The sequence below is a fragment of the Ammospiza nelsoni genome, chromosome 8 (assembly GCF_027579445.1).
Source record: "Ammospiza nelsoni isolate bAmmNel1 chromosome 8, bAmmNel1.pri, whole genome shotgun sequence".
NCBI classification, from domain to species: domain Eukaryota; kingdom Metazoa; phylum Chordata; class Aves; order Passeriformes; family Passerellidae; genus Ammospiza; species Ammospiza nelsoni.
Genome location: NC_080640.1, coordinates 12,279,369 through 12,292,708, shown reverse-complemented (window position 1 = coordinate 12,292,708; position 13,340 = coordinate 12,279,369). Strand labels below are relative to the sequence as shown.

Here is a 13,340-nt window from a genome sequence, read left to right as displayed (position 1 = left end):
AAGTGGTGGCCAACAATAATTTCTGGCACCAAGTAGGCCATCTGTAGCCCATCCTTTTTGCTGGTAGAGGTGAGGGCAGAGGGAGGCCACAAGTGTGGCTCTGCAGCAGCCCATCTACAGGGTCTGGTCTCTCTCAGGAGGGCATGAAGCCTTTGAGATGGGATAAAGCAGCAACTGAGCCATGGAGCTGCAGCTGTGTGAGAAAATCCTGGCAGTACTGCAGGCAGCCTCATGCTGTGCCACCCTGCCCTGCCTGAGCACTGCAAACCACCTCCCTGTAAAGCCAGAGCTGGAGAAGCAAGCCAGCAAGATGGAACAGGAGCTGTGGGACAGACAGACATCTGTCTCAGGCAGATCCTGAAGTCTCCTAACCCGAACCTCGCTGAGAACCTGCATCCACTGGGGCCAGCCCTGTGCAAGGCAAATGGCAGCCAGGCACTGGAACTGTGCCACAAACACCTGTGCCACCCCACACCCTGCAAGGACTCCTGCAGTTCACAGGTGCCCAGGGCTTGGCTGTGCTGGATGCAAATGTGAGTATTTCCAGCAGTCTGGGTTCTTCTGTCTCCTTGCTGCTCTTCCCTCCTTGGATAGGGGCTCATATCAGACCATACCATACTCAGAGAATTCAGTGGCTCAATGCAGAAGATCTGGGAGCTGTGCTTTACATCCCCCCAAAGAGATGACCTAGTGGGAATGTATTTAAACAAAACTTTAGAATATTTTAAATAATAAGTTAATTCTTAATAAATATGTGCTTCAAGAAAATGATAATTATATACTGCACCTTTAAATAATGCACTTAGTTCTCTGCATTGGCTTCCATTTTGGTTTCTTTTATTGTTAAAGTGCATTAATTCAAAATAATGAACCACTTCCGCATCATTATTGTTAAAATAAATCATAACATTAATATGAATCACTAAGTCACTACTATTAGTACTGCAATCTAGCAGATAACTCTATGTATTGCTCTATTTAATACTGTCCAGCAGAAGAATATAATACTTCTATTATAATCTCACAACAGCTCCAGCAGTCTTTTATGGCTGCTACCATATTAGTACAACTAAAAATGGGGAGAAGTATGAGAGACAGGGCCACAATGTCTCACACTGACACACACCCAGTGAGATGAAGCTAACTGGACATGCACTTACACATTGCACGGTGAGACATCAACATACAGAGAGGACCCTGCAGTGGGATATGAGCTGTTGTGCAGTTACACCTCCTTCTCCTGCCACCACAATTGAAAGGGATCCCAAACAAACAGCCTCCCCTCCCCACCTGCATGCAGAGAGCTGCCTGAACTTCAGCACTGTTTGTAGCCTGTAGCTGTGGCACCTGGATGTTTTTTCAGCTACCGAAAGGACATCAGCCACATTAGCTGTAGGCAACTCTCTTAGTGTAATCATGGAAATTAATAAAACTCCCAAACCACACACACACATACACACACAAAGAAAAAAAAAGAAAAGAAAAAAAAAGGAAAAAAAAGAGGAAAAAGACAAGAATAACATACACGTTTCCTAATTTTTTTTTTGGCAGTGAAACATCCCCAGTAACATATGGTCTTGTTGTGCTGTTTTACTCAGCCCCTTGATCTCAGCTATTTTGAAACCTTTATAACCTTCAACTTCCAAGCCAAATCAGTGTGAAACTCTGGTGGAAAAAAGGACATGTAATGCATTGTGTAAACCAGTAGTGAAATGGTCTTCTGTCCCCCCCATCCCACCCTCCCTTAGAACAGATTTACAATGTTGCCTATTATTTAAAGGAATTAGATATTGATCTTGAGTGATTAACAAGGCCATTTAAGAAAACCCCCAAGCATGACTTCCTTAAGCACAGTAGGGATTTAGTAAATTATGTTTACAGTACAAGGCTACCACACAAATAACTCCATGTTCCTAGCCTCTTCTGATGGGTATCTCTTCCACTTCCCACACTGTGTGCCACATTTCAAAACATGAGTTACAAAAGGCAAACAGAACTGGAACTAGAAGAGGCAGCTTCCTGGTTAGATGCATTGTAGACCAAATCGCTTTGATATGAAACCTCTGAGCCTGAGAAGCCCAGGCCCACTTTCCAGTACAAACGTACTCTTTGGATTCAAGTGGGAACAGAAATACATATTTGGCTCCTACTTCAGTTTTAAGCCTTTTCTGGTAAAACTAGACACACATACTAAGAAAATACAGTAAACCCAGAATGCACAGAAAAGACAAAAACAAAACACAAAATCAATTCCCCAAAAATATACAAATTATGTGCAGACTGAGTTTGATGGCTTTTTTTTTTTCAACTCATTGTAAACAGTGATGTTGCGGAAGGTTACAAATTTTTCTCACTAATATCTTGGTGGGCCCTGCCAGCAATCAGCACCCTTGGATTTGGACCAGAGGGCAAAACAAGAATTAACACATCTGACAGCTTTGTCTTTAGTGTCTTAAGGGACTTTGTTGACCAACAAAAAGTTGGATAACTTTTGAGAAACCTAACTCTGGGAAGAGAATCAACCAGTGTCACCTGGCAGGAGTCAGGCACAGAACCAAACATGAAGCCTACACAGTAACAGACGTGTTTAAGCAAGGGGTTTGTAGGTTTGTTTTTACAAGCACCAGTAGGCATCACTGCCCTTGAACACCTGAAATCTCAATTCAAAGAACAAGACAGAATGAAAGGAAACAAAAAGCCCCCAACCCACACCACCTCATGGCCTTTTCCGGTGAGTTAGTCATAACAATACTGAAGTCAGAGACCAAAACTCTCCGTGATGAAATGATGAAAAGGCTCCAACTCTGGACCTACCAACTGTTGAGTATAGTAAAAAAAAAAAAAAAAAAAAAAAAAAAAAAAAAAAAGTGAACATCTCCAAAGGATTAGAGTCCCTCTGTGTTTCAGAAACTTTCATTTGCTTCTCACTTTAAGTTGTGGAAAAGCATCCATAATTCTTGAGTATTCCACGTATTGACAAAAATGAGGAGAAAGGGAGCCAAGATTGTAAAACAGTTTGGCACAGAACTCCCCAGGTAGATGCATGTGTATTTCTCTCACAAAAGGCACACATTTGGTTTCCTATCAATAATGGGAAGGATGGGATGTCATACCCTGTTACACATACAAGATTATTAACAACTTCACAAAAAGGCATTTGACTATGCTGCATCTTCCTCGTAGTTGCTTACAAAATGTAAACCCCACAAACCTCTCCAGAACATGGCAGATTTGTCCTCATATAGACTCCTTTGTACAAACTGGAGCACAGGGAAACGTCTTTTTGTGTAGCAATTGTTTTTTCCACATGTACACAGCAGGAACAGTATAAATTAGGGAGGTTAAAGATATTGCAACATTAGTTCTTTTTCTCCAAATAATTTGAGGGCACCCAGCCTTTGAATGGCTTCACACCACTCATTATCTGGCAGTACCACCAGCCGTTCGGGTTCCTTTCGAGGACCTCCATGCAGACACCTTCCTGAAACCCCGCAGTCTCCTCATCCCCTTCATAGTCTGCAATGGAAACATAGATGTCCTTGAGGTTGTTGTGGATGAACTGGGATTTCTCAATGGGCTTTGGCCTGACTGTGGACACAGGGATGCCATTCCTCTGCGTGGGGAGGTTGGAGGTGGTCTCAGAGCTCTCTGTGCCCAGCTGCTCCAGCTGCTTTCCCTTTGTGTCACCGGGCTGTGACCAGGCGTTGCTGAAGGAGGAATTCCGACGGACGGTCCTAAGTTGATCTGTGGCTGTTAAAGACTCATTCCTGCGCAAGGAGCACGACAGGTTGTTATCCTTTGGTGGTGGAGACACAAACACTGACTGCGGACGGACAGCAAGTTGCCTCACACCATTCCTCATTTTAACCGGCCCTGATGCTTTGGAAAAGCCACCAGGAGGTTTGCTTGGGATGGGTGGTGTTGCACGTTTGCTCTGGTTGATGGTGTTCAAAGCTTGAACCCTCTTCTCTATCTTCTCTAAACTGTTTGACTTGTTTTCATTTTTCCTGTTCCTGGCAAAAGAGGAATCAGTCTCTGCTGACATAGTTTCTCGCTGGTTATCAGGGAGAGCCAAATAATGGGAAGGAGCCCAGCCTTCCATGTCTCCATACTTCAGGTACCACCATCCACTGGCTTGCTTTTCCAGCACTTCCACTTCTACTCCTGCTGGGAAGCAAATTTCAGAATCCTGTACCTTTTGGTATGAATCAGTGGTCACATAGAAACATCTGGAGTCATTTTCTTGTTCAGTTTTGGCAGTGTGGCTGGAGCAGAAGACGCCACGGGAAGGAGCTGTGATGAAATCAGCCGAGCTTCTCCGAACAGGGTCATCCTGGTTATCAGAAGCGGTGCGTGGGGGGCTCGCAGACTCCTCACTTCTTGAACCTTTGAGTCCACCTCTGAGCTGCCCAGTTGGCCTCAACTGACGCCTTAAAGTGCTAATATCCATCTTTTCTTGGCTCTGAGAGTCTGCCTTGTTCAGGAAGGGTTTGGGCCTAACGATTGGCTTTGCTCTGATGGAAGGACTCTGCCCGGGATCTTTCTTCATGCCTGTTCTTGGCACGCTACGTAAGCCAACATCTGAAGCTGATCTTGGTTTTGTCTCCTCACTCCTGGAATAGTGACATTTTCCAAGATCAGGCTGAATGTTTTTATCTGTTTTGAGCTTCATGAGTGATGATTTCGGAGAGCTGGAAGATGGAGAATTCCTTCGGATCAAGGACAGAGAGGAGCTTTTCTGAGAATCAGAATCCCCACTAGATTCCTTGTTGGACAAAGCATCTTCCACATAACGCCTGAACCCCTCGTTCTCATAGATGGTTTCTTCTTCATGAGCAACTTCTTCTGAAGACTCTCCTACTTTGAACTTAGCTTTCTGAAGTGATGACACAGGTGAAGGCTTGAGGGGCTGAAACAGTCGTTTTTCAGGAGTGCCCTCTTCATGGTGACTTTCACTCACTTCACACTCCGAGTCAAAGCCAAAGGCAGGTACATCATACTCAGGTTCTTCGTATTTCAGCTTGTGGGGAGAGTCCTGGGCATCTCCTGAAGAAACTGCTCCAGGAGTTGTTCCTTCTTCAGAGTCCTTTGGTTTACTGGGAGGTGCTGGGGGTGGAACCTTTGGGCGCGTTAAAGTACTGGTTCTTCTGTTCAAATTTGGTTTCTTTCTCTTGTCAATGTAAGATGCTGGAGCCCATCCTTCCTTCTCTCCAATCTGCACATACCACCAGCCCCCAGAATTCTTTTCGATAACCTAAGAGGCAACAAGGAACATGTTACTTAGAAAAAAATCTCAACTCACTGCTTCCCACTCCTCCCCTTCCAATCCACTCCCATGCAACAGATATATATTACAATTTTTCAGATACACTGTTAAGGCTCACCTCTGCTTTTTGTCCTCCACGAAAGCTTATGCCATCAGAGATGCATGACTGGAACTCAGCAATGGTGTAATATTCCACTTCCACAGAGGGTGGCTCTGGTGGCTTGGGTAACTGAAAACCCTACGGCAAATAGGATGCTTTGTTCATTTAAACCAAAGACACAGTCAGCTAAACAGCAGTATGAAAAGTAAAAAGCTTTTATTCACTAAGACTCTTCCTTCTTCCTGCGCCACTTCCTACTGCTAACTGCCCAGTTCTCCTGAGCAGGAGCTGATGTATTGATATGGGCTAAAAGAGAAAAACCTCTCAACATATGCACTGCTCATGCCACCTTCACCAACTATTAAAACTGTAATAATCTTTACCTGAATAGTAAAATGTTGTACTTGTGGGTGATGAAGTATGAGCTGCCACTGCAGTCACACTAAGAGCAGCCAATTTACCCTCAGATTTTGTCCAGAAAGACTCAGCTCTGGATAACATGCCACAACTGCAGAAAATTGCATTGCAACAGACCCCTAACAGATTCTGCCTGTCATTAAATACACTATCTTAAAATGTCATCCCAATGAATCATTGCTCTGTATCTGTTGCTGGACTTTTTAAACAATCTGAATTAGTGAGTAATGTGAGCTAATGGGCATCTCTTCTAGCAAGAAACAAGGATAATATCATAGACCCCCCTGCTTTGCCCAGGTGAAGTGCTAGAAGGGAAGGACTTTACTGCTTGATCAAAACAATTCCAAAAAGACCCAGAACCTCTACTCAATCCTAACACAACCTTGCTAAAGGTTCTATAAGAAGTGAGACACTGCTATTTACAGCCATTCTGGCAGCATAGCAGGCTCCTCCAAAAGTTAAGTGCCTTTACGTTAAGGTGCCACATTTCAGAATTTGCTACAATTATTTTTTAAGGTGATAAATGTGAAAAGGGTCCTTTCAGGAATTTCAGTATTGAAAGCTTTTCAGATGGGCACAGTGCTCATCTGCAGGGCAGCTAGGTGAAGCTGCACAGCTTCTGCACTTCACTACTTAGGATTCTGTGAAAGAACCATAGGTCAGAGCATCCACAGACAAAGCACAGGACAGACAAAGACACAAAATGATCCCGAGCCATCAATGCGAGAAGGGCAAATCACACACTGTGCTTTATTCTCCTGCTCCTCTATTTCTATGATACCCTTTCTGTAACTAACAGTCGATGTTTCATCACGCACAGCATGTGGCATCTCACAGAGAATGCAGCTCTGCACCTTAGGAACCATGTCTAACAATGTTATAATTGAATGTTTCTGCACTATAAATGCTGAAATACAGCAGAAGCACAGCATAATAAAATGCTTTCAGATAATAGGATAGTTTGGATTAAAAGAAGATAATTAAAACCAGCAGATATGCTCAGGGTTTCACATGCAATATCACTGTTATTTTTAGCATGGGATTAAGTGTCATAGTCTTGCCAAAACAAAGTCTAATTGAAAATAATGCAAAGAAAAATAGGAAGAAAATGCTAATATGCTATTCGTGTAGTGTGTTAGGAAGCATCTCTGGTGACAGAAAAATTACAAGTCACATACGGCTCATAAAGGGTACAGCGAAGATTAAACACTATGCATTGCCTAGATAAACAAGCTATTAGCATGACTTTTTGTATAAATATGCTACTGACTAGTTCCTATTGAAGATGACAGTTCTAACCTCAAATTGGTACAAACTTCCAGGATTCTAGCTTTGGGGATAAGAAATCATAGGGGGTCTCATTCCTGTAGCACACATCCTTCCACAGTATTCTGAGCCACTCCAAACATGCACAAGAGTGAAGCTCAGCCACCTCAAAGGGGGCAGCAATGGAAACAGGGGACACATTCCCAGTGGCTTAAGACAAGAGAAGGTCGGAAATTTCAGTCTGGGCTAAAGACACCCAAAAGACATTTAAACCTCCTGAGTCAGCCAAACAAGTTTTAATGCACAGAACACAGCAGCTTTATCCTATTCTCCCTTCAGCCCTGATTAGTTGGGGTAACATTTTGAAAAACAGAAAATGTGATTTATCATTAGGATGCCCTGAGGTCTGCTCAACACTTAAACAATGAAATGAACAGGTATGCAAATAAAGGATCCCTCCCACCTTGTAGAACTGCACAAAGTCTCGCAGAGCACCCAGACACCTACCCACTGCTAAGATAAACCATAAACCAATACACACCAGACTGGACTCTCTTCGTGGGGGTGGCCTTGTTCTTAGATTTGGAGAACCTGAGTAGGAAAGGGAACAGGGAGAGTTTATTTAACTTCACAAGTACTGCTAAACACATTTTTCAGCAGCTCTCTGCTGTTACATAGTTTGAGAATAGAAGCCAGTATGTGCAATATTTAAGGCATCTCTATGAAACAAGATAGGAAACTATGAGAATATATTAGAAATACCAAGGTAGCTTAGCTATTCATCTCTGCTAAGCCAGCAAATTTAAGAGGAAATCACTGCCAGAAAGCAGTGGATTGTATTTTCTCCTGGATCTGACCAGCTCCATTGGAGACTGGATAACAAAGGACTGACTAATACCTATTTTTCCCCCAGCAGTAGAAGTAATTCACTAAAGACTCACACTGTCCTGTCTCCTGTTATTTTGCCATTCCTTGCACAGAATAGCATCAGCATCTGCATTTTGCAGATGAAGTAGTAAAAAACATCATAGCAACTTGCCCCCAGGAAACAGCAGAATAAATGCAAGAGACGACACAGGTGGTCTCCTCAACTTGAACATGCTATCACATTATCTACTTTTCTGGCCTAGAAGGGCACATTTTAGAGCTTTCAAAAGGGAAAAAAGTATTCTCTGGTAAAATTAACAAAGCAAACACATGTAGGCTAAGATAAAGAACCACCAGTCAGCCCCTGCATAAAGTGAAGTTAAATTTTATCACTACTAGTGAAGGATCACATTCTGGAGTCCCTCTTGATACATCTACAGGCTATGCAAAGGTCTGCTTGTGTGGACTTGGCAGTATGGCCAGGACATGTGGGACCTTAGCTGACAGGCAATGCCAGCACTGAAAGTCAGAGAACAAGAATTCACTGCAAGCCTGTGAAAACCCAGACTAATTTACTGCCTTACTTATTTGAGCTCTTTGTGGTGCTATCCTTGCTATGGCTGGGGATCCCTGGGCCAGTTTGGAAGCCTGCTTGTCTGCAGTCATCATAGCATTGCCATTAGAGTCATTGCACAGGATGGGCAAACTGATTTCCTTCTTGGTGATGTGAGTTTCTGCAGACTCGTTTTCTACTTGAGCTTCCTTGTCAGTAGATGATTTCTTGTTCAGGAGGTTACTGATCTCCATGATGTTTCCTATGATTTCCACTGGCCCAGTTAAGTTCTTTTTCCTAGATGGAAGATCATCTTTAGCCTTCTTCAGATATGAAGCTGGGGCCCAGCCTTCTTTGCCCAGATACCTGGAGAGCCAAAAGGAAAAACCATCACATCAAACACAGCCTTCTCATGCATTTCAGGTAGAACAGATAAAGCAAAGTGATGGATGAAAACATCAAACAAAGTTTTCAGTTCTCAGACAAGATTTTGTAGTCTCTACTAATTTATTATCTATTGATTAGACATATCAAAGTCAGTTGAGCCAGCAGTGAACTGTGTAGATGAAAGCCACTAATCATCCTAGGGAAGGAGCCTTTCTGGACAAGAAATAGTTACACACAAGGTAAAGAGCTTCACCAGGTTGTTTTATGCCTCCTCTAGACAGTACCAGGCAAACTTTGTATTCTCCCACACAGTAAAAAAGCAAACTAGTAAGTAAAATATTTTAATAGTTTTAAACTTCCTAGTAGCAACACAGATTGAAAATGGACTAAAACAGGGGTGAACAACACCTTGTACAGAGAACCTGCACTGCAGTTTAAGATCCTTGTGCAAACCACCCTCCCTGAAACTATAAAGAACACTGGCCCTCCTTCCGTAATTCCCAGCCCTGCATGAGCAGCTTTTTGCCATGGAACATGTGGGACCTTAAACTACTGCAGCTTCTTCTAGCACTGCAAGATCAAGAAACAATTTGTCTGAGGAAAAATGGCTTTAATGGAGACTCATTTTCCTGAACAAGCTAGAGGCAATTTGAAGAAATAAACTGGGAAATGTGAACAGATACCTGAATCCAGTACGTGCTCCTGAAACACCACCCTGAGCTGATCATGCTACACTTCAAACTGAGGTCATTCTTCCATAACTGGGCTTTAGGGAAGATTTCTTTTTCTAATTCCTGCCATTCCTAACACCTCAGCAGGGACTTCAGATTACAATCAGACTCCAGGGAGCACCATGTGGACGAACTCTGCTTTCCCTAATGAAACCCTAACTTGCTACAGTGAGAGTCACTGAAAACTTTTTCTCTACTCTCTCAAGATACCCAAAGCAGGCACTTGAAGTGTAAGTGAGAAAGCAGGCATCATTAAAATCCTGATGCTCAGGAAATCTGCAGGAAATACAAAGGTTAAAACAGGAGGACTCTAAGGTTCTTTATTGAAAAGGGAGCCTCATTAGACAGCAGAGGAAAGAACAGGGGCACATGGGATATGAGCAAATCACTTCTGGGCAGGTGAGCTTCTTTGTCATGACAACACTTGGATTCTGAGGTTTCCAGTGAGATTTCTGCATCAAATCTCATCCTGGTCTTCCTCACGACATCCACACACACTGGGTCTGAGACTTTACAGGGAGAACAGGAAAACGCAGTGTAGATTTGATTCTCTAGATTTCTTTATTACTCTTCCTGGATAAAAGCAAATACAATTCTAGTAATGACTACAAGGATCTTTCTGTCCAAAATTCTGCCTTTTCCTCCTCACCCACCTAGACCAGGCAGGATACTAGAGATTCTGCTTCTCCTTACATACTTGCCTTCTGTCACACATGAAGGTAAATATCTATGATCTCTCCTGCTCAGAGAGTTTAGTGCAAGGTTTTCCAGTGATTCTGATGTCAAAAGAAAGCATTCCAAGAGCTCTGAGCTTTCTGTGATGCATGGAGACTAACAAGAAGTAGCAGCCTAGTACTAACTTGATTTGACTTCAAAAATATACAGAGCATCCACTGTGTGATGCTATGTCAAGAAGCAATTTGGATCCATTCAATTTGGTCCCTTTTGAGGCTTTTCTGCTAGGCCTCAAACCAAGCCAAAAAAGGAAAAGGAAAAGGAAATAAGGAAATGCCACAATTCCTGCTGTGTCAAGGCATCACCCAGTGCCATTTTCCAGCCCTGAAGACTTTTGGTTTCATTCCCTTTTCCAGCTAACAGCCCTTTTGCAGAGACCAATGCTCCCTGCTGCCTTTGCATCAAGGAAGTTTTTTTAAAGGACATTTTTGAGTTTATACAATGTGGAGGTGTAGAGGCCTCCATCTGCGAGAAAGCCACGGTGGCCAATGCACTGAGCACTCCAGTTCCAAAGGTTACTTTCAACAGAGCTTGATTGTGCAAAATCACCATGAAAAAATAGTTTACATCCATCTTAGTTTGTGGGAGACTTAGCACGTTTGAGATCAGAAAGGCAGCCACAGGCAGGTTCTGCACTGGCCTGTCAGCTCTCCTGCCAGCTGTAGTATTTGGATAAGCCTGGGTAACCCCACTGCTACAAACACCTCTGATCTCCCACAGTTTCTCCCCATGAATAACAGCAGCAAGAGATGGACAGTTAATAACTCTGAGCAACACATCCTCAGTAGAGAGGCTGTTGTAGGCTACTGCCTCCTGTGCCAGCCAATTTAACCTGAAGTTAATGCTGAGCAGTAGTTACCAGAAACTATTGGTTTATTTCTGCAATATCACAAATAAATACTACTTATGTAAGCGAAATATGCTTACATTTTTTACCTTAGTCCTTGAATTTGTTCATCTTTAAGCCCTTTGAAGAATAACCTTGGAAGATTCCTTGATCTTCCCCATTTTATAGGTGAAAGAACTGAAACAGCTGTTAATAAATTTCAGCCAAGTTCTGAACCAGTAACAATTTTCATTTCACATCTTAAGAGTTGACTCACAAGTATCCTTCCTTCCTTTATATTCAGAACCTACTGCAGTCATTTGAAACCCCATCCTAGACTCCTCCTCATTTCAGTGCTGCCAGCACCTCCCAGCTGTGCTTCATTCTCATGGGCTCAGAGCAACCACAAAATGAAGGACATGAAGGCAAATAAAAAAGCTTTACTTAGCATATTGGTACCAACTTGCCCTGCAGTCAGTCCACTTGGGCACCACATGATTGTACCTGCTGCTGACACCTGGAGACAAAGTAAGATCTAAATGAGGCATGCTAATGCCAGCTGTGGGCACCCTAGGAAGCAGAGATCTACTGAATTCAATGCAGCAGTAAGAAGGATCCCAGGACAGAGCCTTTCTTTAATTTCTCCCTAGTCCTGATTTATTTAAAGTCATAATGCATGTGGGGCAGCATAAAGACAGACAGCAATATTGCCTCTAGCTTGTACAGCATTGAATTGGGAGGGTCTCAGAATTAGGTGCAGTGATTTGGTTCCTTCATGCTTCCAAAATCCTCCCTGTTTATATTACATGAAGGAAAAAATGGATTAAAACCATAGGAATGTTGAAAAAAGTCAGAAGTGCCTCTGTAAGTCTGAGAGTCACATCTGCTTTCCAGCTCCAGAGCACTGGAATTACTCCAGAGGGAAGCAAACTAGGGAAATAAAAAAAAAAAAAAAAGAAAAAAAAAAAGAAAAGAAAAAAGAAAGAAAAGAAAAAGAAGGACAGGAAATGAGGATCAGCACATGGCCAAGAATTTGGAGAAATTACATATTTAAGGTGGAACAAGCTAATGTCTTTAAGGTGGATTTAATTACAAACTACTGGATTTGTTTTCCTCTCTACACATTGAAGTGTGTTCAGCCTGTTACCCAGCCCAGGGTTCAGCTGCATTCTCCTCCTGCTCCCTCTCCCCTCACACTCACAAGAGGAGGAGGAGTTGCTCCTTCAAAGGCATTCAATACCCAGAGAAGCAAATTTCTGCAGGAAGGGAATCCTTGTCGGAGGGGTACCTAACAGCATTCAGGCCAGTTTACATGTAACAAACAGCACAACAGCTGGAGATCAGCTACCCAGGCTGCAAAGGACCAGCTTGCAGGATGGATCATCAACATTTCTGGAAGTGTTGCCCATGGGAAAAAAAAAAACCAAACTGTTTCTAAGAGTTTAATCCTCCAGGAGGAAAGCAGCACAGTGGAGCACAGTTGGCACCCCCTATACTTGTCACACATACGGGAGCACATAACATCTTCCAACAAGAAGAGGGGTTCCTCAAATCAAAATGCCTCTTCCAAAAAAGCCAAGTACATGCAATCCCCACCCATCATGGGGTGGCTGGGGTATGCACTGTCCTTTCAGCAGATTCCATGAATGGAGATGCCATGGAAACCACTGCAGCAAGTGTCATCATGCTTCAGAAGGCACTCCTGGCATATAGAAAAATGTGTATTTTGGGTTGACTCAAAGAGGTGTGTGAGAAAAAGGGGAAAAAATTCAACTAATTGTAGGAGTGCTAATATGGCAAAGGGAAACCTACAGTAGTAACCAGGCTACATTGCAGAAATAAAATAAAAAAATAAACTAGAGGTGTCTTGCAATGGTTCTCCCCTCAGAAAAACCTATGAGCTTGATTCCCCCATCTGAGACTTTGGATTCCACTTCTGTAGACAATTAATGAAGAAAAAAATGTGACCTAACCAAACCCAGGCATTTCTGAGCTCCTCCTATCTAGAGTGCCTTCCTGGCTCCACTGCTATCTTTATTAGCTTATTTACTCCATGGGATCATTAGACAGAAAAGGGATTTTTTTTTTTTCCTTCTAAGTAAGGGAAATCAAGAAAAACAACAACACTGCTTCAGTCAGCATTTTTACAGTCCTCATCCATAGCCAATAAATCAAGCAGCATTCAAACAAAA

The 13,340-nt window shown here is 42.8% G+C and overlaps 1 protein-coding gene across 2 annotated transcripts in view; it reads right to left on the bottom strand.

Annotated features, from left to right (window-relative positions):
• Nucleotides 1-2,881: 2,881 nt before the first annotated feature.
• SH3PXD2A (SH3 and PX domains 2A) overlaps nt 2,882-13,340 on the bottom strand; it is a 230,729-nt gene continuing 220,270 nt past the window's right edge. For both annotated transcript variants that reach the window (XM_059477426.1, XM_059477427.1), the window contains 4 exons: nt 8,501-8,835; nt 7,591-7,640; nt 5,385-5,504; nt 2,882-5,254 (listed from right to left, as the gene is read on the bottom strand). In XM_059477426.1, the coding sequence (XP_059333409.1) occupies nt 3,359-5,254; nt 5,385-5,504; nt 7,591-7,640; nt 8,501-8,835 (2,401 nt within the window). In that variant the 3' untranslated portion in view covers nt 2,882-3,358. The remainder of the gene's footprint in view (nt 5,255-5,384; nt 5,505-7,590; nt 7,641-8,500; nt 8,836-13,340) is intronic.